At 45.6% G+C, this 25,788-nt stretch overlaps 1 protein-coding gene across 1 annotated transcript in view; it reads right to left on the bottom strand.

The window, feature by feature from the left end:
• LOC133614011 (titin-like) overlaps window positions 1-25,788 on the bottom strand; it is a 254,475-nt gene that overhangs the window by 61,220 nt on the left and 167,467 nt on the right. Inside the window, 25 exon segments of the mRNA XM_072914563.1 lie at window positions 282-581; window positions 661-936; window positions 1,092-1,317; window positions 1,595-1,758; window positions 1,867-2,172; window positions 2,292-2,576; window positions 2,649-2,969; window positions 3,056-6,025; window positions 6,105-6,398; window positions 6,503-6,802; window positions 6,913-7,194; window positions 13,083-13,391; window positions 13,463-13,765; window positions 16,011-16,122; window positions 16,211-16,398; window positions 19,624-19,905; window positions 19,980-20,282; window positions 20,358-20,660; window positions 20,757-21,038; window positions 21,124-21,274; window positions 22,096-22,244; window positions 22,330-22,644; window positions 22,724-23,023; window positions 25,223-25,519; window positions 25,600-25,751. Coding sequence (XP_072770664.1) covers window positions 282-581; window positions 661-936; window positions 1,092-1,317; window positions 1,595-1,758; window positions 1,867-2,172; window positions 2,292-2,576; window positions 2,649-2,969; window positions 3,056-6,025; window positions 6,105-6,398; window positions 6,503-6,802; window positions 6,913-7,194; window positions 13,083-13,391; window positions 13,463-13,765; window positions 16,011-16,122; window positions 16,211-16,398; window positions 19,624-19,905; window positions 19,980-20,282; window positions 20,358-20,660; window positions 20,757-21,038; window positions 21,124-21,274; window positions 22,096-22,244; window positions 22,330-22,644; window positions 22,724-23,023; window positions 25,223-25,519; window positions 25,600-25,751 — 9,170 coding nt within the window.

Below are 25,788 nucleotides of genomic sequence, written 5' to 3'. Positions count from 1 at the left end.
AGATGGATGGATGGATGGATGGTTTAACTGCCACCCGCAAAAAAAAATAAAAATAAATATATATATATATAATTAATCCGCCCGACCCGACCCGCGAGCGGATAAAATCTTTTTTTTTAAAATTTCATCCGCCCGATCCGCGGTTAATCCGCGGACTCCGCGGTTGTGTCCGCAAACCGCGCATCTCTAGCAGACAGTGATCATCATTGACGAGTAGCATCACCTGTTAGGAAAGCTAGTTATTGGTAATATAATTGCGTACCATGGAAAATAAAACCTACCAAATGGAAACTTGGCAATCATTCTGTCAGACTGCAGCGGATCCGACACTCCGTAGCGGTTCTCAGCACGGATGCGGAACGCATACTCTTTCCATGGAACGAGTTTCCCCAGCCTACAGCTTGTCTTCTGGCCGGAGGAAACAGCGGTAACCCAGTCACCTCTACTAACATCACATTTCTCCACCACATAATTTGTGATTTTGCTGCCTCCATCCTCCAATGGACTGCTCCAGGACAAAGAGCAAGCATCCGAGTCAATGTCACTGATTGCAACAGGACCCACTGGAGGTCCGGGAATATCTACAAAACACAAATCATCTCTGTCATGTCGCACAATTCCTCATTTACTGAGTCCTAGTAATAAATGACGGCCACTAACCTCTGATGATAATTTTCAGGGCTTGAGCCACTTTTCCAGTGCTGTTTTCGGCCACAAGGCTGTACTCTCCACTGTCTGTCCTTGAGACGCCCTTGATGATCAAGACGCACATGTTGCCAGACCGGTGCACTGCCAGACGACTTGACGAGACTAGTGGGACTTCGCCGCACATCCACTTGCAGGTAGGAGAAGGTTTTCCAGAAACAAGCGCCTCTACCCTTAGCTTTGCTCCGGCTTTGGCACTGACCGTCTCTGCCATTACAATCTTTGGCTCCACTGTTTGTGTTTGAACGCGTGTGAAATATGGAGTGGAGGGGAACAAAGAAGGGTCATTTTTCAATTATTTCCGTGACCACTGATGCTGAGGTATGTATCTTATTTAAGCATTTCACTTTTATAATTGATCATATTAATCTGATATTGGAACTTACACATCTGTTCCTTAATCTCGACCGGCTCTCTGCTCTCTGTGAACAGGCTTAAGCCCATCATGTTTTTGGCAGCCACTCTGAACCTGTACCTCTTTCCCTCTTTTAGGCCACTGATGCTGATGCTCAGCCCCTTAACAGTTGTGTAGGCATTCCATATCGCTTTCTCTGGCTCCCCCTCATCTTTAACTACTGGAGGCGGTGGAGGAGGTTCTTCTCCATCTGGGACCTGCAGTTAAAAAAATTAATGCCTGATACACACTTTGGCATATTTTTTTCATGATGAATCCATACATTTTCTTTTTGTCACTGTTATAGCACTACTTTTAATTGTATTGTTTTTATGTACAACACTTTGGTCAAATGGGGTTGATTTAAATGTACCACATTGAATGTCATATTGGTATACACATTAATATAGACCTAATATTTACACACCGTTGCATGTAAGATAGCGTGTAAGTGGTCAACCTAAACTAAAAATGCAGGAAGATTGGTTTACATACCTCTACAAGTGCTTTAGGCACCGGAAGAGGCTTGAGCTCCATGTACTCAATTACATAACCATCAATCTTTGCTCCGCCATCCCTTGCAGGCTTTACCCAGCCAACTGTGGCACTGTTTTTTGTGATTTCCAGAACTTCAATCTTCTCACAGGGATCAGGTTTGCCTAAAGAAAAGAATATGGTTTGCTCTTATGACCAATACAAATGAGAAGAGTCAGCGAAACGCAGACCTCAGCACTCATATTACTCTAAGACATAGAAGTCATACTTACTGACAGGATCAGAGGCTAGGTAGGAAGTGGGTGACACCTTGGGAACTCCTGCACCATACTCATTGACAGCAGTCACTCTGAAGTAGTACTCTGTGCCTGGCATGAGACCGCTGACCTTAAAGGGGATTTTATCCTTCTCAACTTCGGCTTTGACCGTTCCCCACGTCTTCCGATCAATTTCACGTTTCTGAACAATGTAGTGAGTAATTTCACTGCCACCATCGATCTCTGGAGGGCTCCAAGACAGCATGGCTGATGTCTGTTTGATGTCACTGGCTTCCAGGTTAATCACAGGTCCTGGGGTATCTGTTAGGGGAAAGGACATGATACACAACTTTTTAATGCCAATGAAACAATCCAAATTTTATTTGATCACAATAATTATGTCATAATGAAAGCTTTGACAAGCAGAAGGTAGAACTTACCAAGAACCTTAACAGTCACAAAAACAGCCTTTTCTCCAGCAGGACTGCGCACAGTCAGACAGTATTTTCCAGCGTCATCGCGGGTGCTATCAGGTATGACCAGGAAGGTCATGGTGTCGATGATGTCGACATGCCCCTTCCTGACTACATTATCAATGCCCATCCTCCTCCAAGTGACTTTGGGAGGTGGTCTACCTCTTATGGTAGCACATAGTCTGATGGGACAACCAGCTCTTACAGTTAGCCCCGTTTTTAGATTGGCATCCAAGTCAATCTCTGGTGCCTCTGTTAATAAAACAGGCATTCAATACCAAATTTAAAATGTTACACATTGGGGAACCGAGAACAAGTCCTCACCGAGTATCTCCTTGGGATTCACAGCTGCCCCCAGGTCACAGGGCAGGCTGAGGCCCACCTGGTTTTGAGCTGAAACTCGAAACTCGTACAGAAGTTTTTCATCCAGACTTGTGACAGTGAACTCGCAAACGACAAGCTGAGCAGCCACATTGCACCGTTTCCAACTGTCATCTCCTTTTTTGCCACTTCCCTTCAACCTCATCTCAACAACGTAGCCGATGATGGGAGCTCCGCCATCTGACACAGGCTTAGTCCAGCCGAGCGTTACACTTGACTTTGTGCTGTCCAGGACCTTCAAGTTGGTGGGTGGTGCAGGTGGTTCTGTAAGAAAACATGACAGTTTGTAAAAATGAAGTAATGACAACATATAATATCAAATGTTCGTAACTACTCTACTGATGACATACCAAGTGCATCCTTAGCTGAGACAGCACGCGAGGCTTTGCTTGCATTGCCGACCCCAATTTCGTTGACTGCTTTCACTCTGTATTGATATTCATGGAGGGGTAGCAGTCCTGTCACCGTCAAGCGAGTTGCAGGGATGGCCTCTTTGTTAACAGGGGACCACCTTACAGCATGTTCCTCCTTCTTTTCCAATAGGTAACCAGTGATTGGCTTTCCACCATCTTTCTCAGGCTCTGACCACTGCACAGTCATCTCCTCCTTTGACATCTTTGTGACCTCTGGTGTTTCAGGGGCTCCTGGGACACTAAACTTAGTGCCAGCTATAATGGCTTCACTCTCCACTGCAGGGCCAGGACCCATTTTATTCTCCGCACGAACTCTGAAGATATATTCGGTTCCTTCAATAAGACGAGTAACATTGGCCTTGTTGGTGATGACAGCATTTGAGTGGACAGACCAGACACCCCTCTTGGTATCACATTTTTCAATTATGTAGTTGTAGATCTCACAACCTCCATCATCTTCTGGGATATTCCAGGATAAACGGCACCTGTCGACGGTGATGCCAGAAACCTTGAGATCACTGACGGGGCCAGGTCGGTCCAATACATTGACATTAGCATGCGCAGAGCACGTCCCTGCACTGTTTGAAGCACTGACGACGTATTTGCCACTGTCTGTACGCCGAGCAGAAGTCAGCAGCAGCTTTGAGAAGTCAGAACCAGTTTCTATCTGAAGCCTGGGGCTCTTTCTTATCTCCTCAGTGTTATCATCCTTAGTCCATTTGACATCAGGCTGAGGTTTACCCTTAACTATTGAGTCGATTGGAATAGAGTCTCCTGCCCTAACTACAAGGGTTCCATCCAATTTTATCTTAATTTCTGGTTTGACAAGCTGTTCCTTGACCAGCACTTCAGCTGTGGTCACCCAGTTGCTTTCACCACCATCATTCTTTGTCTGAACTCTGAACTGGTAGACCTTGTTTTCAATGCACCTGTCAGCCATGAAGTAAGTCTCTTTGATTGCACCCTTGTGAAGTCTCTCCCACTCCTCAGCCTCTTTTGGCTTCTTCTCCACATGGTAACCCAGGTTCCGACTGCCTCCATCGTAGTCAGGCTTCTTCCACTTGAGGAAGCAGAAGGTTTTGCCAATCTCAGCAATATGGAAGTCGATTGGTTCGCCAGGTTTTTCGATTGGGTCAACTGCCAGCACGGCTGTTTTGGTCTCAATAGGTGGTCCGACACCGATTTTGTTTTCGGCACTAACACGGAAAAAGTACTCACAGCCCTCTGAGAGAGGGGCTTTCATTTGGCGCTTTGTACAGTCATTGGACACAACTGTCCATCCTCTCTGGTTTGGCTGACGGTGCTCAATAATGTACTGGGTGATCTCTGTGCCTCCATTGTCCTCTGGATTCTCCCATGACACCATGCAAGAGTTCTTGGTCACATAGGCCACCTTTACATTCTGGCAAGCTCCAGGTGTGTCCAGGACATTGACAAGAATAGTGGCTTGTGCCTGTCCACTGCTGTTCTTGGCAACAATGGAGTATTTGCCATAATCTGATCTGACTGCATCATTGATGACCAATTCACACAAAGGATAGTTGTTATTCAGCTCAGTGCGCTTTTCCCGGGACAAGGCTCTGGCATCCTTGGTCCATGTGATGTCTGGGTCAGGTCTGCCCTTAACTCTAGTCATCAAACTTATGATCTGACCAGCCCTGACAGTCAGAGAGTCCCGGCACGACACATCAACAACAATCTCAGGAGGAACAAGAATGTCCTTTGCCAAGATGGTCTCACTCAGCTCCCGGGGTTCACTGTCTCCAACTTTGTTTGTAGCTCTGATACGGACCCTGTATTCCATACCTTCGATTAGGCCTTGAACTCTGTAGGCACATATTTTGATGAGTTCCTTGTTGATCCTGTCCCACTGGGCAGATCCTGACTTTTGAATCTCAACAAAATAGCCCAGAATTGGACTGCCTCCATCCCTTGTTGGTTTGATCCAGCAGATATCAGCATAGGATTTACTCCAGTCCTTCAGTTTAGGATTTATAGGAGGTCCTGGTTTAGTGATAGCTCGAGTGGCCCTGATGGGGTCAGAGGTGAGGGATGGCTGACTAACACCAGCGATGTTCTCGGCAAACACTCTGAACTCATAACTGTTGCCTTCAAATAGACCTGAGACTCTGTATCTGAGGTCCAATACAGAAATTTTGTTCACACGGATCCACTTCCCTGTCATTTCTCTGCGTTCAACCACATAGCCACTAATAGGACTGCCTCCATCATAGTCAGGCAAGGACCATTCCACTGTCACAGCATTCTCTGTGATATCCGAGCACATTGGGAGGCCTGGTGGGCCAGGAGGGTTGAACAGATGCTTCGCAATAGTTGGAGGACTCTCAAGACCGGCACCAATTCCAATCTTGTTTTCTGCGCGGACACGAACAATGTACTCACGACCCTGCTCCAGGCGTGATACCTTGGCTTTGGTGCTGATGCCACTGGAGCTCACTACTGACCAGGGCTCCCACGATTTCTTCAAATCTTTCTTTTCAACCACATAATTGGTAATGGGTGTACCGCCATCATCCTTAGGTGGCCTCCATTGTATCATCATGTGATCAGGGGTTACCTCTAAGATGTTAATGGGTCCGATGGGTGCACCTGGAAGGTCAAGCACAGTGACATGCAGAGCAGCACTCTTGCTGCCCGCGGGGTTGGACACAGTGAGGATGAATTCCCCAGTGTCTCCTCTCTTGCAGTCTGCGATGCTCATGACGGTGGTACTTCCAGTGGACTCAATCTTATAGCGGCCCTCAGATGTTATTTCTTTACCATCTGTCATCCACTTGGCAGTGGGGATAGGGATTCCAGTCATTTTGGCAGGGAGGACAATATTGCTTCCCGCCTTAACAACAATACCCTCAATGAGCTTTACATCAACTTCAATAGTGGGTGGCACTGAAAGAAAAAACAACAACTTTAAGAGGCCCGCCTCATGAAACCATAGCTTTAAATGTCCATATTAATGATGTCTTACATGTTTTCTCCTGGCAGGTGACAGGGATGCTGGTGTCAGGTCGACTAATACCAATAGCATTTTGAGCCATCGCACGGAAGCGGTAGGTCTTGCCTTCCTTCAGACCTGTGACATGTGCATGGTTATTGCTAACTGTCTTGAAAGGGGCCCAATCCACTTGATTTTCTTCCTGGTGCTCGATTATGAAGCCGGTAATTTCGCTTCCACCGTTGCGATCAGGCCACTCCCACTCCAACCACACCTCCGTTTTGTCTGCGTCAGTGTGGTGTAAGTTCTTTGGTGGGCCAGGTGGATCTAAAATATAAAATGACTTTAGGTATTTTGGTCTTGCTATTTTAAATTGTATGCAGATTACAGATGGCATTACAACAAGTAAGTAAATATAGATGGTGACTCACAGAGAGGATCAATAGCCTTGATGGGCGTCTTTGTTGTCGCATAGTCGCTCCTACCAAACTGGTTTTCGGCTGCAACTCTGAACAGGTACTGGGTTCCTTCCACCAGATACATGGCCATCAAACTCCGCTTCTTATTGGACGCGGAGACTGGGACCCACTGCTCAGCAGCCACATCCTTCTTCTCCACAACATAATGGGAGATAACGGCGCCACCGTTGTCCTCTGGCGCTTTCCATGTTAGGTATGCAGACTCGCTGGTCACCTCAGAGACTACCAGATCTCTTGGAGGTGATGGCTTGTCTGATGAAAAAAATGAACCAGACTTGAGTTTACGTAGTGTTGCTGCAACTTAAGATAAGACTGTAAGGGGGAAAAAAAAAGCTTCCCTGTCAAGGTGTTCTTGAACTTACTCAGAACCAGAACGTCAACAGTCGCCGTTTTCTTTCCGGCAGCATTTTCCACCATGAGAGTGTATTTGCCCGAGTCGGGGCGGACACACTTGGGGATGAAGACCTTGCTGCCGGTGGAGGTGACAGCAACCGTGATGTGAGACGGCATTTCTCCGTCATTTTTCTTCCAGCTGACGGTGGGTGTCGGCACACCCTTGATGGTAGCGCTTAGGGTGATGTCGGTACCCAGCATGGCCAGATGGTCACGTGACATGTTGGCATCTAACAGCAACTCTGGCACCTCTGTGAAGGAAAGCAGGATTTAATTGAATAGTCATGACTAGGGATGTTATGTTTATTTGATAATACCACCTTAACATTTGACAACCAAACAATTACACAAAGCGACTCAGTAAAGAATCTGGGTATTATCTTCGACCCAACTCTCTCCTTTGAGTCACACATTAAGAGTGTTACTAAAACGGCCTTCTTTCATCTCCGTAATATCGCTAAAATTCGTTCCATTTTGTCCACTAGCGACGCTGAGATCATTATTCATGCGTTCGTTACGTCTCGTCTCGATTACTGTAACGTATTATTTTCGGGTCTCCCTATGTCTAGCATTAAAAGATTACAGTTGGTACAAAATGCGGCTGCTAGACTTTTGACAAGAACAAGAAAGTTTGATCATATTACGCCTATACTGGCTTACCTGCACTGGCTTCCTGTGCACTTAAGATGCGACTTTAAGGTTTTACTACTTACGTATAAAATACTACACGGTCTAGCTCCAGCCTATCTTGCCGATTGTATTGTACCATATGTCCCGGCAAGAAATCTGCGTTCAAAGAACTCCGGCTTATTAGTGATTCCCAGAGCCCAAAAAAAGTCTGCGGGCTGTAGAGCGTTTTCTATTCGGGCTCCAGCACTATGGAATGCCCTCCCGGTAACAGTTAGAGATGCTACCTCAGTAGAAGCATTTAAGTCCCATCTCAAAACTCATTTGTATACTCTAGCCTTTGAATAGCCCCCCTTTTTTAGACCAGTTGATCTGCCGTTTCTTTTCTTTTCTCCTCTGCTCCCCCCTATCCCTTGTGGAAGGGGAGACACACAGATCCGGTGGCCATGGATGGGGTGCTGGCTGTCCGGGGTCGGGACCCGGGGTGGACCGCTCGCCTGTATATCGGTTGGGAACATCTCTGCGCTGCTGACCCGTCTCCGCTCGGGATGGTTTCCTGCTGACCCCACTGTGGACTGGACTCTTACTGTTATGCTGGATCCACTATGGACTGTACTCTCACCATATTATGTTAGACCCACTCGACATCCATTGCATTCGGTCTCCCTAGAGGGGGGGGGGGTTACCCACATATGCGGTCCTCTCCAAGGTTTCTCATAGTCATTCACATCGACGTCCCACTGGGGTGAGTTTTTCCTTGCCCTTATGTGGGCTATACCGAGGATGTCGTTGTGGCTTGTGCAGCCCTTTGAGACACTTGTGATTTAGGGCTATATAAATAAACATTGATTGATTGATTGATGTATCCATCCATCCATTTTCTACCGCTTGTCCCTTGTATTGTGAGGCACATGCACTAACCCCCAAAGCACAGACCTTTTACGTGATATATCATATCAAATATTCTGTATAAATCAACACAATGAATTAGCATGATATGTGGCTGTGCATTTTGTAACAATAGGACGGATTTGTGGTAGCCAATATGAGTGTTGACAGCTCCCGATGTATGTGTGTGTGTCGTAGGGTTGTACGGTATATCGGTATTACTATAGTACCGCCATACTAATGAATCACATGCGGTACTATACCGCCTCTAAAAAGTACCGGTCGTCCATCCCCCCGGCCCCACGTCGTCGTCACATGGTGACTTTGTTGGTTTTAGGAGCAGAGGAGCATGTGCGGCAGCGCACACACACAGAGTACCGTATTTTCCGCACCATTAGCCGCACCTAAAAACCACAAATTTACTCAAAAGCTGACAGTGCGGCTTTTAACCCGGTGCGCTTTATATATGGATAAATATTAAGATTCATTTTCATAAAGTTTCGGTCTCGTAACTACGGTAAACAGCCGCCATCTTTTTTCCCGGTAGAACAGGAAGCGCTTCTTCTTCTACGCAAGCAACCGCCCGCCCGCGTAGAAGAAGAAAAAGCGCGTGGATATTACCGTACGTTTCATTTCCTGTTTACATCTGTAAAGACCACAAAATGGCTCCTACTAAGCGACAAGGATCCGGTTCATGAAAAGACGCAATCTCTCCATCCTCACACGGATTACTATTTCACAGCAACTGATATTCCTGTGAACCGCACTGTGGATACAACGGGAGCACGTACGGTGAATATTCGCACCACAGGGAATGAGAAGTCGTCCTTCACTGTGGTTCTAGCTTGCCATGCTAATGGCCTGAAACTTCCACCCATGGTGATATTCAAAAGGAAGACCTTGCCAAAAGAGACCTTTCCAGCCGGCGTCATCATAAAAGCTAACTCGAAGGGATGGATGGATGAAGAAAAGATGAGCGAGTGGTTAAGGGAAGTTTACGCGAAGAGGCCGGGTGGCTTTTTTCACACAGCTCCGTCCATGTTGATATACGACTCCATGCGCTCCCACATCACAGATGGTGTCACAAAACAAGTGAAGCACACAAATACAACACTCGCCGTCATTCCGGGTGGATTAACCAAAGAACTCCAACCGCTGGATATTGGTGTCAACAGGGCATTCAAATCACGACTGCGAACGGCGTGGGAACAATGGATGACCGAAGGCGAACACACCTTCACTAAGACAGGCAGACAGCGCCGGACGACATACGCCAACATTTGCCAGTGGATCGTAAATGCCTGGGCAGATATTTCGGTCACAACTGTGGTCCGAGCTTTCCGGAAGGCAGGATTCACAGAACTGCTGAACAGTGACACTGACTCCGATGACTTCGACGAGACGGAACCGGCCATTTTGGATCCCACATTTGCCCAACTTTTCAATTCGAACACCGAAGACGAAGAATTCGAAGGATTTACGAATGAAGAATAACTTCAGAAGGTGAGCGCTATGTTTATTTTGTGTGTTGTGACATTAACGTTCGAGCAACATTATGTTGCTATTGCTCTGCACTATTTTGAATTTTACTATGTTTGTGATTGCACATTTGCGTACATTTTGGGACAGAGTTGTTAGAACGCTGGTTTTTAATATATTATTAAAGTTTGACTGACCTATCCGACTGTTTTTTTGACATTCCCTTTAGCGCAGCGTAGGCGCGGCTTATAGTCCGGGGCGGCTTATAGGTGGACAAAGTTTTGAAATATGCCATTCATTGAAGGTGCGGCTAATAATCCGGTGCGCCTTATAGTGCGGAAAATACGGTACTTATTTTATTGTTATATTTGTATTCTCATTGTTGCTTTTTATTTTTTTTTCTTATTGTAATATTTTTCTATTTTGTTACCATTTATACCCCTATTATTTACTTTTTAAATTCGATCTCAATTCTGTACTCTCCTGCTGGAATTTTAATTTTCTTGAGGGAACTGGACAAATAAAGTAAGTTTCTTCCAAGTCACATTATCACTGGAGGAGGAGGAATAGCTAAACATGCTTCACTACACACCGTAGGAGGATACAATAGCTCACCGCCGTCACAATGTAAACAAACGCCATGGGTGGATCTACACCTGACATCCACTGTAATGATACCAAGTACAGGAGCGTACCTCGTTGATACTACTATGATTACACCTTCTTTTGTTTTTTTTAATTTATATTATGTTTTTAAAGTCAGTAAAAACCACTAGGCCACCTACTCAGTGGCCTAGTGGTTAGAGTGTCCGCCCTGAGATCGGTAGGTTGTGAGTTCAAACCCCGGCCGAGTCATACCAAAGACTATAAAAATGGAACCCATTGCCTCCCTGCTTGGCACTCAGCATCAAGGGTTGGAATTGGGGGTTAAATCACCAAAATGATTCCCGGGCGCGGCCACTGCTGCTGCCCACTGCTCCCCTCACCTCCCAGGGGGTGATCAAGGGTGATGGGTCAAATGCAGAGAATAATTTCGCCACACCTAGTGTGTGTGTGACAATCATTGGTACTTTAACTTTAACTTTAACTTTAAATACGTCCCTGGACACATGAGGACTTTGAATATGACCAATGTATGATCCTGTAACTACTTGGTATCGGATCGATACCTAAATGTGTGGTATCATCCAAAACTAATGTAAAGTATCAAAGAAGAGAAGAATAAGTGATTATTACATTTTAACAGAAGTGTAGATAGAACATGTTAAAAGAGAAAATGAGCAGATATTAACAGTAAATGAACAAGTAGATTATTAAGAAATTTTTACAGTTTGTCCCTCATAATGTGTACAAAATAATAGGTGTATAAATGACACAATATGTTACTGCATACGACTAATTAGGAGTCTTTGTTTGTTTACTTACTACTAAAAGACAAGTTGTCTAGTATGTTCACTATTTTATTTAGGGACTCAATGACAATAATAATTGGAAAAGGGTGGAGTGCCATCTCCGGGTTGGGGAGGAGATCTTGCCCCAAGTGGAGGAGTTCAAGTACCTCGGAGTCTTGTTCACGAGTGAGGGAAGAGTGGATCGTGAGATCGACAGGCGGATCGGTGCGGCGTCTTCAGTAATGCGGACGCTGTATCGATCCGTTGTGGTGAAGAAGGAGCTGAGCCGGAAGGCAAAGCTCTCAATTTACCGGTCGATCTACGTTCCCATCCTCACCTATGGTCATGAGCTTTGGGTTATGACCGAAAGGACAAGATCACGGGTACAAGCGGCCGAAATGAGTTTCCTCCGCCGGGTGGCGGGGCTCTCCCTTAGAGATAGGGTGAGAAGCTCTGTCATCCGGGGGGAGCTCAAAGTAAAGCCGCTGCTCCTCCACATGGAGAGGAGCCAGATGAGGTGGTTCGGGCATCTAGTCAGGATGCCACCCGAGCGCCTCCCTAGGGAGGTGTTTTGGGCACGTCCGACCGGTAGGAGGCCACGGGGAAGACCCAGGACACGTTGGGAAGACTATGTCTCCCGGCTGGCCCGGGAACGCCTCGGGATCCCCCGGGAGGAGCTGGACGAAGTGGCTGGGGAGAGGGAAGTCTGGGCTTCCCTGCTTAGGCTGCTGCCCCCGCGACCCGACCTCGGATAAGCGGAAGAAGATGGATGGATACATTTTGGTGCTGGTACTAAAATATTTGTATCGGGACAACACGACTCAGAAGCAACTTTATGGATTATCATATTACCTCAAGTTTTCACTCTTTTGAATGGATTAATATTGGCCTAGGGACGAACGGATCGCGAGGAGGAAGGTTGATAAAACTCGGATGTGTGTAAAGTGCGTTCACTTCCGACTGACACAGCGTGCATGACTTTGAGGAGGAAATAAGTTGTTCCTGATTTTTGTGTGGTGTTGCTTCCTTATTTGCCATTATTCAAAGCTGATTGTAGTGTGTCATAATTATGTCAACAAAAATTACCAGTAGCAGTATCATAATGGACCGACCTATCTAGGAATCGGTACCAAAAAATACTGGTGCTGGGTATACATCCCTAGTCATGTTTCGCTGGCTTTCCTAACCACATTTTTATCAAATGGCCCACAAACTCATTGACAAAGTTTTTGAGAACTATCTTTAGGTTCATTTCATTTGGGATTTTTTTTTTAAACCAACCTTAAAGTTATCCATCCATCCATCCATTTTCTACCGCTTATTCCCTTTGGGGTCGCGGGGGGCGCTGGAGCCTATCTCAGCTACAATCGGGCGGAAGGCGGGGTACACCCTGGACAAGTCGCCACCTCATCGCAGGGCCAACACAGATAGACAAGACAACATTCACACTCACATCCACACACTAGGGCCAATTTAGTGTTGCCAATCAACTTATCCCCAGGTGCATGTCTTTGGAGGTGGGAGGAAGCCGGAGTACCCGGAGGGAACCCACGCAGTCACGGGGAGGACATGCAAACTCCACACAGAAAAATCCCGAGCCCGGGATTGAACCCAAGACTACTCAGGACCTTCGTATTGTGAGGCAGATGCACTAACCCCTCTGCCACCGTGAAGCCCTTAAAGTTAATGTGATCAAAATAGTAAAAGTTCTGTGATGTAGTCTTGGTGAAAACAAACGAGAAAGGAAGTCATACCCAGTCTCTCATGGACCTTCACGGTATCTTTAACGTGGGCCGGGTCCGATTTCCCTGCTGCGTTGACGGTGTAGATCCTGAAGGCGTACTCCTGGCCATCAGCCAGCCCTCTCACCACATAGTGCAGGTCAGGGCACTCCTCCGGGCTCTTATTAGCCTGAATCCAGTCCACCAATCCCGGCTTTTGGTACTCCACAAGATAGCCAAGTATCCTTCCTCTTCCGTCATGGCGAGGCATCTTCCACCGGAGACTGACTGAGTCTTTTGTCTTATCGTAGGCCTCGGGGGTGACTGGAGGACTCGGCCGCACTAAAAACAAAGATCGGGTGTTATTCTATCGCCGCGGTACGATGATGACGAGTCATTTAAAACACACTGACCAATGGGATCCTTGGCAAGAATGGGCTTTGAGGGGACGCTAGGGTCTCCAATTCCCAACTCATTTTCGGCCATCACACGGAACTCGTACTCACAGCCCTCCACCAAGTCTTGGACTCTGAACTGAGTAGCAGGATATATGGTTTCTCTTGTGGCCCTTGACCACCTTGTGGCGGCCGTCTCCTTCTTCTCCAGGATATAGTTGGTGATGGGCTTGCCTCCATCACGAGGCCTGTTCCACAGCACTAGAGCGTTGGTGGCGTACACTTCTCTGACAGTTGGCATCTCAGGGGCCTCTGGGACTCCTACGGAAAGGGTCACAGACCAAAGAATCAGTTGAAACTTTTAGAACTGCCAGATGGGGCCAACAATGACTGTCATCTAGGGGTGTAACGGTACGTGTATTTGTATCGAACCGTTTCGGTACGGGGGTTTCGGTTCGGCTCAGAGGTGTACCGAACGAGTTTCCACATGAACATATTAAGTAGCCGCCTAAGCTAAAGTCTTAACAAGCTGCTCCGCTTCGTTCTGCCTGTCTCTGTCAGTACTCTACACAGCACCCAGCATTGTTCCACCCACACAACCATCTGATTGGTTACACACAGAGTGGTAACAGCCAATCAGCAGTGCGTATTCAGAGCGGTAACAGCCAATCAGCAGTGCGTACTCAGTGCTCCAGCGTCGTGATGAGCAGGTAGGTGTTTAGCAGGTAAGCATCAGGCAGCGGACTCTCCCCAAATGATAATAAACACCTCCCAATCAACTACTAGTAACATCACTATGAGCCCGTTGACCTTCTAGAAACATAAACGGCAGCTCAGCTCGCTCGCAGTCCTGGCTTGAGGTGAAGGCTAATTAGCTTTTAGCGTAACGTTAGCTACTTTGCGGTGTGTGTGTGTGTGTGTGTGTTACGGACAGCAAAGCCCTGTCTGTCTGTTATTTCACTTCACCTTTTTCTGTGTTGTATTGAGCTGTGTTGAAGCAGCAAAAAGAACTTTATGGAAAATGAAGAGTTTCTGTCTCTGATAGTTGATATAATAATGTAAGTGCATCATTAAGCCTACATGAACTCCATGGTGTTCAGGGATAAATAGTCTCTCCTATTGCTATTGTACCATTTTTTTCAGCTATAGTTACCGTATTTTCCGCACCATTAGCCGCACCTAAAAACCACAAATTTACTCAAAAGCTGACAGTGCGGCTTTTAACCCGGTGCGCTTTATATATGGATAAATATTAAGATTCATTTTCATAAAGTTTCGATCTCGCAACTTAGGTAAACAGCCGCCATCTTTTTTCCCGGTAGAACAGGAAGCGCTTCTTCTTCTACGCAAGCAACCGCCAAGGTAAGCACCCGCCCCCATAGAACAGGAAGCGCTTCTTCTTCTACTGTAAGCTACCACCCGCCCCCGGAAGAAGAAGAAAAAACGCGCGGATATCACCGTACGTTTCATTTCCTGTTTACATCTGTAAAGACCACAAAATGGCTCCTACTAAGCGACAAGGACCCGGTTCATGAAAAGACGCAATCTCTCCATCCGCACACGGATTACTACCGTATTTCACAGCAACTGATATTCCTGTGAACCGCACTGTGGAACGGGAGCACGTACGGTGAATATTCGCACCACAGGGAATGAGAAGTCATCCTTCACTGTGGTTCTAGCTTGCCATGCTAATGGCCAGAAACTTCCACCCATGGTGATATTCAAAAGGAAGACCTTGCCAAAAGAGACCTTTCCAGCCGGCGTCATCATAAAAGCTAACTCGAAGGGATGGATGAAGAAAAGATGAGCGAGTGGTTAAGGTAAGTTTAAGTTTACGCGAAGAGGCCGGGTGGCTTTTTTCACGCAGCTCTGTCCATGTTGATATACGTATGTTTGTGATTGCACATTTGCGTACATTTTGGGAGTGAACAGAGTTGTTAGAACGCTGGTTTTTAATATATTATTAAAGTTTGACTGACCTATCTGACTGTTTTTTTGACATTCCTTTAGCGCAGTTAGATGCGGCTTACAACACGGGGCGGCTTATTGGTGGACAAAGTTTTGAAATATGCCGTTCATTGAAGGCGCGGCTTTTAACCCAGGGCGCCTTATGATGCGGAAAATACGGTACATGAATCATTAGTAATGCAGCAGCCTAGGTTTGAATGGCAGGGTCCCTGCTATCACATGTTGATACAAATATAACATTTACATAATAAAAAACAACTACATGCTTCCCAAATGCTGTAATAAATTAAGCATGATGAGTTGACTTGTAACTGTTAAATGTTGCACTTTTTATATGTAGAAGAAAAGTTTTGTCATTTTATTTAATCTGAGCAACAACTTGAGGCAGTTTAATATTGATTAACGTGGGCAGAATTATTATAGTGTTCCCAATGTTAAAAGGATAAAGCCATTGTTTACTAATTTGGTAAATAAATAACCAAAACATGTATATTCTGTACCGAACCAAACATTTTGTGTACCGTTACACCCCTACTGTCATCCAATACTCAAATGAGACTGGTTTTAGATATGTAGGCTTGTGTCAACAACTTACTGAAGAGATCTTTGGCTCTCATTTCCTCGGACTCCAGTGGGTCGCTGATACCGTACATGTTCTCAGCAAAAATTCGCATGATGTACTCCCTGCCCTCTGTCAGTTTAGGGATCTATAGTAGACAACATTTTCAGCTTTGGGGCCACGCGCTCAGACTTTCAGAAAAAAAAAAATGTGACAACTGAGCCATTGGGACTGACCTTGCATGTAGTCTTGGTGGAGGCCGAAGTGACCGTGGTCCACATTTCTCTGTTGGTGTCTCTCTTCTCAATGATGTAGTTGGAGACGTCGACTCCGCCGCTGTCCAGAGGAGGCTTCCAGGAGATCACCATGTATTCGCGATGTACCTCGTCAAAGACCACCGGTCCCACTGGAGGACTTGGTCGGTCTGTGTGACAACAGAAGTATGCTGACTCGTGACAATCAACTGCCAGTCGCGTCATTGACCCAGAAATCTGTTGCATGCCATAGGGCAGTGGTTCTCAAACTTTTTTCACCTCAGAAAAAACATGGCTCCTCAAGTAGACCAACATTAAAATACAGTAGCGTAGTAGACCTAAGTATTCATTAAGTACCACCATAATGACAACATTAAATACAGTAGTGTAGTAGACCTAAGTATTCATTAAGTACCACCATAATGACAACATTACATACAATAGTGTAGTAGACCTAAGTATTCATTAAGTACCACCATAATGACAACATTAAATACAGTAGCGTAGTAGACCTAAGTATTCATTAAGTACCACCATAATGACAACATTAAATACAGTAGTGTAGTACACCTAAGTATTCATTAAGTACCACCATAATGACAACATTAAATACAGTAGTGTAGTAAACCTACGTATTCATTAAGTACCACCATAATGACAACATTAAATACAGTAGTGTAGTAGACCTAAGTATTCATTAAGTACCACCATAATGACAACATTAAATACAGTAGGGTAGTAGACCTAAATCTTCATTAAGTACCACCATAATGACAACATTAAATACAGTAGTGTAGTAGACCTAAGTATTTATTAGGTACCACCATAATGACAACATTAAATACAGTAGTGTAGTAGACCTAAGTATTCATTAAGGACCACCATAATGACAACATTAAATACAGTAGCGTAGTAGACCTAAGTATTCATTAAGTACCACCATAATGACAACATTAAATACAGTAGGGTAGTAGACCTAAGTCTTCATTAAGTACCACCATAATGACAACATTAAATACAGTAGTGTAGTAGACCTAAGTATTCATTAAGTACCACCATAATGACAACATTAAATACAGTAGTGTAGTAGACCTAAGTATTCATTAAGTACCACCATAATGACAACATTAAATACAGTAGCGTAGTAGACCTAAGTATTCATTAAGTACCACCATAATGACAACATTAAATACAGTAGTGCCGTAGACCTAAGTATTCATTAAGTACCACCATAATGACAACATTAAATACAGTAGCGTAGTAGACCTAAGTATTCATTAAGTACCACCATAATGACAACATTTAATATAGTAGTGTAGTAGACCTAAGTATTCATTAAGTACTACCATAATGACAACATTAAATAGAGTAGTGTAGTAGACCTAAGTATTCATTAAGTACCACCATAATGACAACATTAAAATGCAGTAGTGTAGTAGACCTAAGTATTCATTAAGTACCACCATAATGACAACATTAAATACAGTAGTGTAGTAGACCTAAGTATTCATTAAGTACCACCATAATGACAACATTAAATACAGTAGTGTAGTAGACCTAAGTATTCATTAAGTACCACCATAATGACAACATTAAATACAGTAGTGTCGTAGACCTAAGTATTCATTAAGTACCACCATAATGACAACATTAAATACAGTAGTGTAGTAGACCTAAGTATTCATTAAGTACCACCATAATGACAACATTAAATACAGTAGCGTAGTAGACCTAAGTATTCATTAAGTACCACCATAATGACAACATTAAATACAGTAGCGTAGTAGACCTAAGTATTCATTAAGTACCACCATAATGACAACATTAAAATACATTACAATATATAATTAAGTAATGATTTGGTGTACCACTAGATGGAGCCCACGTACCACAAGTGACACGTATGCTACAGTTTGAGAATCCATGCCATAGAACTTGGATAAGTAACATCTGCCCATGATTTTCACATACTTTAGTTTTCAAACTGCATTTAAATCGTTTTTGCCCCACTCACCACACCTTGTTTTACTAGATTAAGTGGATTATTGTGTGAATGCTTCAAAGCATTCACACATATGGTTTTCTACACCAAAATTCATATATTCATTATTGTGTGAATGCTCTAAATTAAACTTCTTCTTCTTCTTCTCCACATTTTGGCACGGTCCACCTTCCACATTTTTGACCCGATTTATAGCGTTCCAACTTCAAACTGTTCAGCCTATTCGGGAATGGCGGGCTTTCCCTTGACAAATTCCAAAAATTCACAGATTTCCCAGAATTCCAGGTTTACCTGGACATTTTTCCCACTCAAAAATGAATTGGCCCTTTTTCAAACTTCCACCATTTCTCGACCGATTCAAACCATTCCACCTTCAACACATTCCACCATCCTGGAAATTCAAACGACCCTTTTTCCAAGTCCAAAACAATTCTAGGATTTTCCAGAATTCCTGGTTTTCCAAAGCTCTATTTTCACCCTTTTTTTCTGGCAACTACTTCTCCCACCTTTTTCTACCCACTTCAACTGCAAAAATTCCCGGTTTTCCCAAAATTCCTGGAATCCCGTAATACCATTTCTCAAATCAACATGTTACTACTTGAACATTTCTCAACCGATTTGAAAAATTCCAACACCAACCATTTCAACACATTCAGAACATTCAAGTTCTTTACCATTTTCTGAAAAAATTCAGCTTTTCCCATTGGGACATTCTTCAAAGTTCCACAACTCCCACATTTTTCATCTGATTCAAACTGTTCCAACTTCAAAATGTTCAGCCTGTTTGGGAACTTTGTGGTCTACTTCAACAATTCTGCGTTCGGGTGGCATCCTGACCAGATGCCCGAACCACCTCATCTGGCTCCTCTCGATGTGGAGGAGCAGCGGCTTTACTTTGAGCTCCCCCCGGATGACAGAGCTTCTCACCCTATCTCTAAGGGAGAGCCCCGCCACCCGGCGGAGGAAACTAATTTCGGCCGCTTGTTCCCGTGATCTTGTCCTTTTGGTCATGACCCAAAGCTCATGACCATAGGTGAGGATGGGAACGTAGATCGACCAGTAAATCGAGAGCTTTGCCTTCTGGCTCAGCTCCTTCTTCACCACAACGGATCGATACAGCGTCCGCATTACTGAAGACGCCGCACCAATCCGCCTGTCGATCTCACGATCCACTCTTCCCTCACTCGTGAACAAGACTCCGAGGTACTTGAACAAAAAAAAAATTCCAGGATTTCAGTTTAATTTCAGAATTGGAGCATTCACACGCAATTCCTTCAGGAATTGCTTCACATAGTTGATTTTCAATTTTGTTTTTATATTTTTTTTCAACAAAAAACTAGTGTCAAATGTCAGCTATAAAGATTAAAGGTCAGGATAAGATTCCGCTTCATACCGACAACTGTGACGTTGCAGACTCCCTTCCTGGACCCGCTGCTGTTCTCCACCACCACCATGTAACGGCCACTGTGTTGGCGCTGGGCCTTCATCAAACCCAGCGACATGGAGGTCAGCGTGTTCTTGAACATGACGTGTTTGTCAGCTTTGAGCTCCTCATCGTCTCGGTACCACACGATGGAAGGGGAGGGTTTGCCGGTGTATCGGCCCTGCAGCAGGACGCTTTCACCAACTCGAACTATGACCTTGTCACGGAAGTCCAGTTCAATGGTTGGTGGCTCTGGAACAAGTACAATCATGTCAGTAAGTTATTGGAATTGCCTGTTCTGACTACTTTTAAGCTATTAAGCTAACCTAGTTCATCCTTGCATGTGATTGGTTTGGTGCAGAATGACGGCTTGCCCGGTCCAACCTCGTTGACGGCGATAACCCGGAACTCATAGGTGTCACCCTCCCTCAGTCCGTCAAAAGTGTACTTCCTCTCCATCAGCTTCTCCTTTGTCAATCTAGTAAACTTGTCTTTGCCAATCATACGAGCCTCCAGGACGTACATAATGATCTCAGAGCCACCATCAAACTTGGGTGCTTTCCAAGTGATGTTGATCAAATCTTTGGTGACCTTAGTGACTTCGAGCTCTTCAGGTCGGTCGGGCACACCTGAACATGTGAAGACCCACGGGGGTTAGATATCACAGTTCTTCCTATTACTACTCAAAGTTGCAGTTCACTTACTCATCGGTTCCTTGATAATGATCTCGGCAGACGTCTCCATGAAGGGTCCCATGCCGATGGCGTTCTCAGCGGCTACTCTGAAGAAGTAGGCCTTGCCTGAGGTGAGGCCAGTAGCCACAGCGTTCTGTCGGCTGGCAGTGAATGATAGCGACGTCCAGGCCTTTCGCTCTGCTTCACGCTTCTGTACCACATAGTTGCTGATGGGTGAGCCGCCGTCATTCTCTGGGAAATACCAGTTGAGCTTGCAGGAATCGCTGCTCAGGTTCTCGGTCGTCAAGGGGATGCCGACGGGCCCAGGAACATCTGTCAGGGGACGCCACAGCACATTTAAGTGCCGATAAACAAATCTTACAACCTCCAGGGGTTCCTATAAACTAAATCTTTCATTTAATGTCTCACCCAGCACATCTACGGAAATGTTTTTCTTCTTCTCCCCTGCAGCGTTCTTGGCAGTCAGAGTGTAGATGCCGAGATGCCTTCTGGCACATGGTTTGATGACCAAAGATGAGCTAATGGCTGTTGTTTCCACCTTGGCCTCTGGGGGCAGTGCTGCTCCATCTCTGCTCCAGGTAATTTCTGGTGATGGCTGGCCTGACACATAAGCGATGATCCGGATAACGCCACCAGCATGGACCACGATTCTTTCCTTCACTGAGGCATCCAAATCAATCTCAGGGGCAACTAAAGGGAAAGGGTACCATAAAACTGTCTGAGAACACACACTTTGTGTTGAACCAATTATTGAAATGATTCATGTTGGACCTACCGTTTCTATCATTGACCGTAAGTGCCTCTGGCACTTCGCCTGGCTCACTATTACCAGCAAGGTTGAAAGCAATGACTCTGAACCTGTACTGTGCACCAGTCTTCAATCCGGCAATCACAAAGCGGGTACCTCGGATTTCAGTATCTTTAGCCTGAAACAAAAACAGAATACCTAATTGTCTCTTGCAAGTAGATACATTTGGACCAGGCAGAAACTATTTTTGAATCACATACAGTATAAGTGACAATAATATACAGCAAAATCTAACCCATTACTTAGGACTCTAAACAGTCTATATGTAGCGCCCGGGGACCACATATAGATCTTGTGTCAGGTTAATTTCCAGTCAATGAGGCTGCTTGGAAATTAAAATGACGTGAGCTGTGGGGGAAACCGGATCAAACATCTAAAGTGCCAAAAAAATCTGACTTGTTAAGACTGGTCTATGGTACATTTGAACCGGGACTTTCTGTGGATCTACCATGTCAATGTTATGGTCATCTTGTGTGGTTAAACCGTGCAAAAGGTATATTTGAACCGGGACCTTCTGTGGATCTACCATGTCAATGTTATGGTCATCTTGTGTGGTTAAAAAGTCCAGGCTCGAGCCTGTGACCACACAACCCCTCTGACTGACCAGTAGGCTAGAAGGCAAGGCTCCTAAGCCATTAAAACCAGCATCGGTAAGGGAGCTTTACTTAATGTTCAAGCGCGGTGGTTTAATCAAGTGATTCTTTGGCGTACCACTAGATGGAGCCCCACAGTTAGAGAATCGCTGTTCTAGTGCACAGTAAAGCTAGCTGACGTCCTCAACAGTAACATATCAGGAACATTGAAAAAATGGTCATCTTCAGAGACATGCTTTGAGAATGGCATCTCCAATTCCAGTCTTTCAGCAAATTTGAGACACTGCTAGGTAAGAAAGAAAAGTATATTTCCATTTTGCAGGAGAAGCTGGTTTTTTTTGGTCACCTTGATCCAGGCCTCAGTGCCCTCCTCCTTGTATTCCACCCAGTAGCCTATAATTTTGGAGCCTCCATCCTTCAGTGGGGGGATCCATTCCAGATCCACGGTGGACCTTGTCCAATCTGAAACCTTTGGTGTTGGAGGAGAGGGTGGGGCTAGAGAAAATAGATAGGAAGGTTATTGTAAAAACAACCCCACCGTTTGTTTATCTGATTACACAAGATGTCTGTGAGCACGTACAGATGGGGTCTCTGGCAAACGTGGGGTCACTCGGGGCACTGGGGAGTCCAGGTCCCGCAGCGTTGATTGCACTAACTCTAAACAGATACTCAGAGCCCTCAACCAGTCCGCTCACTGTAAACGATTCACCCAGACCCATGGGGCGGATGGGGTCACGGGTGACACGGCTCCATCGTTTACCCGTGGTCTCCTTGCGTTCCAACCAATAACCAGTGATTGGGGTGCCACCATCATTCTCAGGCTCCTCCCAGTTCACAGTCATGGAGTCCAGGGTGACATTGGATATGGTTGGCTTCTCACACTGGCCAGGGACAGCTGTAGGACACATTGACGGTTTGGTCACAAGAGTTTTTCATTCCACCTCATGCGACAATAGTAACACAAATTGACTCACTATAGATATTTCTGGCCACCTCTGGATCACTGTCTAGTGGTTCGCCAACGCCATATTTGTTCTGGGCCATTATGCGGAACACGTACTCGTGGCCCTCCATTAGGTTTTCAACCGTCCAAACGCGTTCTTTGGGTTCGCTGGTGACGGGGACCCAGGTCTTTCTGTTGGCCACCCGCCTCCAGATGACGTAGTTAGTGACTTTGGAACCGCCATCGTCCTTTGGCGGCAGCCAGGATAGAGTGATCCTCTCAGAGCCAACCTCTTCAAACTTAATAGGAGCAGAGGGAGGACCAGGGCGGCCTGGGGAAGCACACACATCCAAACTTTTAATCCCTCTGTATGTTTGACAAGAAAATGGGGCAAGGGTTGACTTGAAAGTAATGTTGTTTTCATCCTTTTTAAAGTTGACCCATATCCCTGTAACACCCCTTATTGTAAAATTACAACATTACCTTTAACCATCCTAAAAAACAATCTGTTATATATTTTTTGATTTTTTTTTTACCACATTTACATAGTCATTGGGTCCTATTCTTCAGTCTCACAAGGCTATTGGATTGTACATTTGTTTATAAGCCACGCCTTCTGGCCATGAACTCACACAACCTCTCAAGGTTTCCTTTGAACATCTATTTGTTTCATTGGACTGGATTCATCAGATTCAAGTAAGTAAAATGTATTCTATATTTTTTTTGGGTTGTTATTACAATGTCTAGAGCATGTACATATGTAGTTTTTGTGGAACAGATGCATCAAATTTCATTTAGAGCTTGTTATATATCCATCCATTGAGCCATCTTCTTCCGCTTATCCGAGGTCGGGTCGCGGGGGCAGCAGCTTAAGCAGGGAAGCCCAGACTTCCCTCTCCCCAGCCACTTCGTCCAGCTCCTCCCGGGGGATCCCGAGGCGTTCCCAGGCCAGCCGGGAGACATAGTCTTCCCAACGTGTCCTGGGTCTTCCCCGTGGCCTCCTACCGGTCGGACGTGCCCGAAACACCTCCCGAGGGAGGCGTTCGGGTGGCATCCTGACCAGATGCCCGAACCACCTCATCTGGCTCCTCTCGATGTGGAGGAGCAGCGGCTTTACTTTGAGCTCCCCCCGGATGACAGAGCTTCTCACCCTATCTCTAAGGGAGAGCCCCGCCACCCGGCGGAGGAAACTAATTTCGGCCGCTTGTTCCCGTGATCTTGTCCTTTCGGTCATGACCCAAAGCTCATGACCATAGGTGAGGATGGGAACGTAGATCGACCAGTAAATCGAGAGCTTTGCCTTCTGGCTCAGCTCCTTCTTCACCACAACGGATCGATACAGCGTCCGCATTACTGAAGACGCCGCACCGATCCGCCTGTCGATCTCACGATCCACTCTTCCCTCACTCGTGAACAAGACTCCGAGGTACTTGAACTCCTCCACTTGGGGCAAGATCTCCTCCCCAACCCGGAGATGGCACTCCACCCTTTTCCGGGCGAGAACCATGGACTCGGATTTGGAGGTGCTGATTTCCATCCCAGTCGCTTCACACTCGGCTGCGAACCGATCCAGTGAGAGCTGAAGATCTTGGCCGGATGAAGCCATCAGGACCACATCATCTGCAAAAAGTAGAGACCTAATCCTGCAGCCACCAAACCGGATCCTCTCAACGCCCTGACTGCGCCTAGAAATTCTGTCCATAAAGGTTATGAACAGAATCGGTGACAAAGGGCAGCCCTGGCGGAGTCCAACCCTCACTGGAAACGGGTCCGACTTACTGCCGGCAATGCGGACCAAGCTCTGACACTGATTATACAGGGAGCGAACCGCCACAATAAGACAGCCCGTTACCCCATACTCTCTGAGCACTCCCCACAGGACTTCCCGGGGTACACGGTCGAATGCCTTCTCCAAGTCCACAAAGCACATGTAGACTGGTTGAGCAAACTCCCATGCACCCTCAAGGACCCTGCCGAGAGTATAGAGCTGGTCCACAGTTCCACGACCAGGACGAAAACCACACTGTTCCTCCTGAATCCGAGGTTCGACTATCCGGCGTAGCCTCCTCTCCAGTACACCTGAATAGACCTTACCGGGAAGGCTGAGGCTTGTTATATAATTTTTTTCAATTATACAACACTGGGTGAATGTGGTAGTCAGAATAGCTGGCTTGTTACAGTGGGCTCAAACAGGTTGTATTCCCTCAACTACATCACTGCCTGAAGTATTTTCTCTATACATGGATAGTATACATTCTACCCTTGTGTTGTGTTCTGCTGACTGATTTAAAAGTTTTATCTCTAAAAACTGTAGTTAATTGATCAGCCTCACCTAAAATTCCATGACTTTGACCACAAAGAGAATATCAACAGACAATTCAGTTCTGGGTAAAGGAATGTTCCTGAATGTGTGGATGTAATGGGGGTATGCATGTTTTCATTTTAGTATGATAATTAGAGCCATTAATCCATTTACAGGTTTACAGGGATATCATACATCGGTGTAGAATGATGGTGTCAGTGAGCATACCAAGCACATTGAGCCTCATTTCCTTGGACGCCTTGCCAACGCTGTTGGAGGCCACCAGTGTGTAGAGGCCGGTGTCAGGACGTTTCCCTTGCTGTATCAGTAGTGTGCAGCTGTCGTCCGACACCATCTTGTTGATGTGCTCATCGTAGCAGACCTCCACCTTTTTGTCGGTCTTGTGGGGCGGCGCCTTGTACCAGGTGAGTGTTGGGAATGGACAGCCACGAATCTTGGCCACGACGCTGATGTCACTGCCCTGCTCAGCCTCCATAAACTCCTTCATCTCAATGGATGGAGCACCTGGAGGTGCAATGTCACAAAACATTCAAAGATTGTATTTGTTAGCTTCAACCCGACTTTTCACTGGATAAAGTTCTTACAGGTCTGGTCCTGAATGAGAATGGGCCCAGCAGTGGAAGATGGTCGGCTAGGTCCAGCCTTGTTGTAAGCAATCACTCTGAACTCATATTCATCTCGCTCGGTCAGGTCCTCCACCTTAAAGCTTGTGACGTCGATGTCTCTCCTGTTACACCTGCAGGCAGTAGTGCAGAGTTTAACATTTGTTTACA

This window comes from Nerophis lumbriciformis, linkage group LG13 (assembly GCF_033978685.3).
Source record: "Nerophis lumbriciformis linkage group LG13, RoL_Nlum_v2.1, whole genome shotgun sequence".
Lineage (NCBI taxonomy): Eukaryota > Metazoa > Chordata > Actinopteri > Syngnathiformes > Syngnathidae > Nerophis > Nerophis lumbriciformis.
This window is presented reverse-complemented; position numbering and strand designations above follow the sequence as displayed.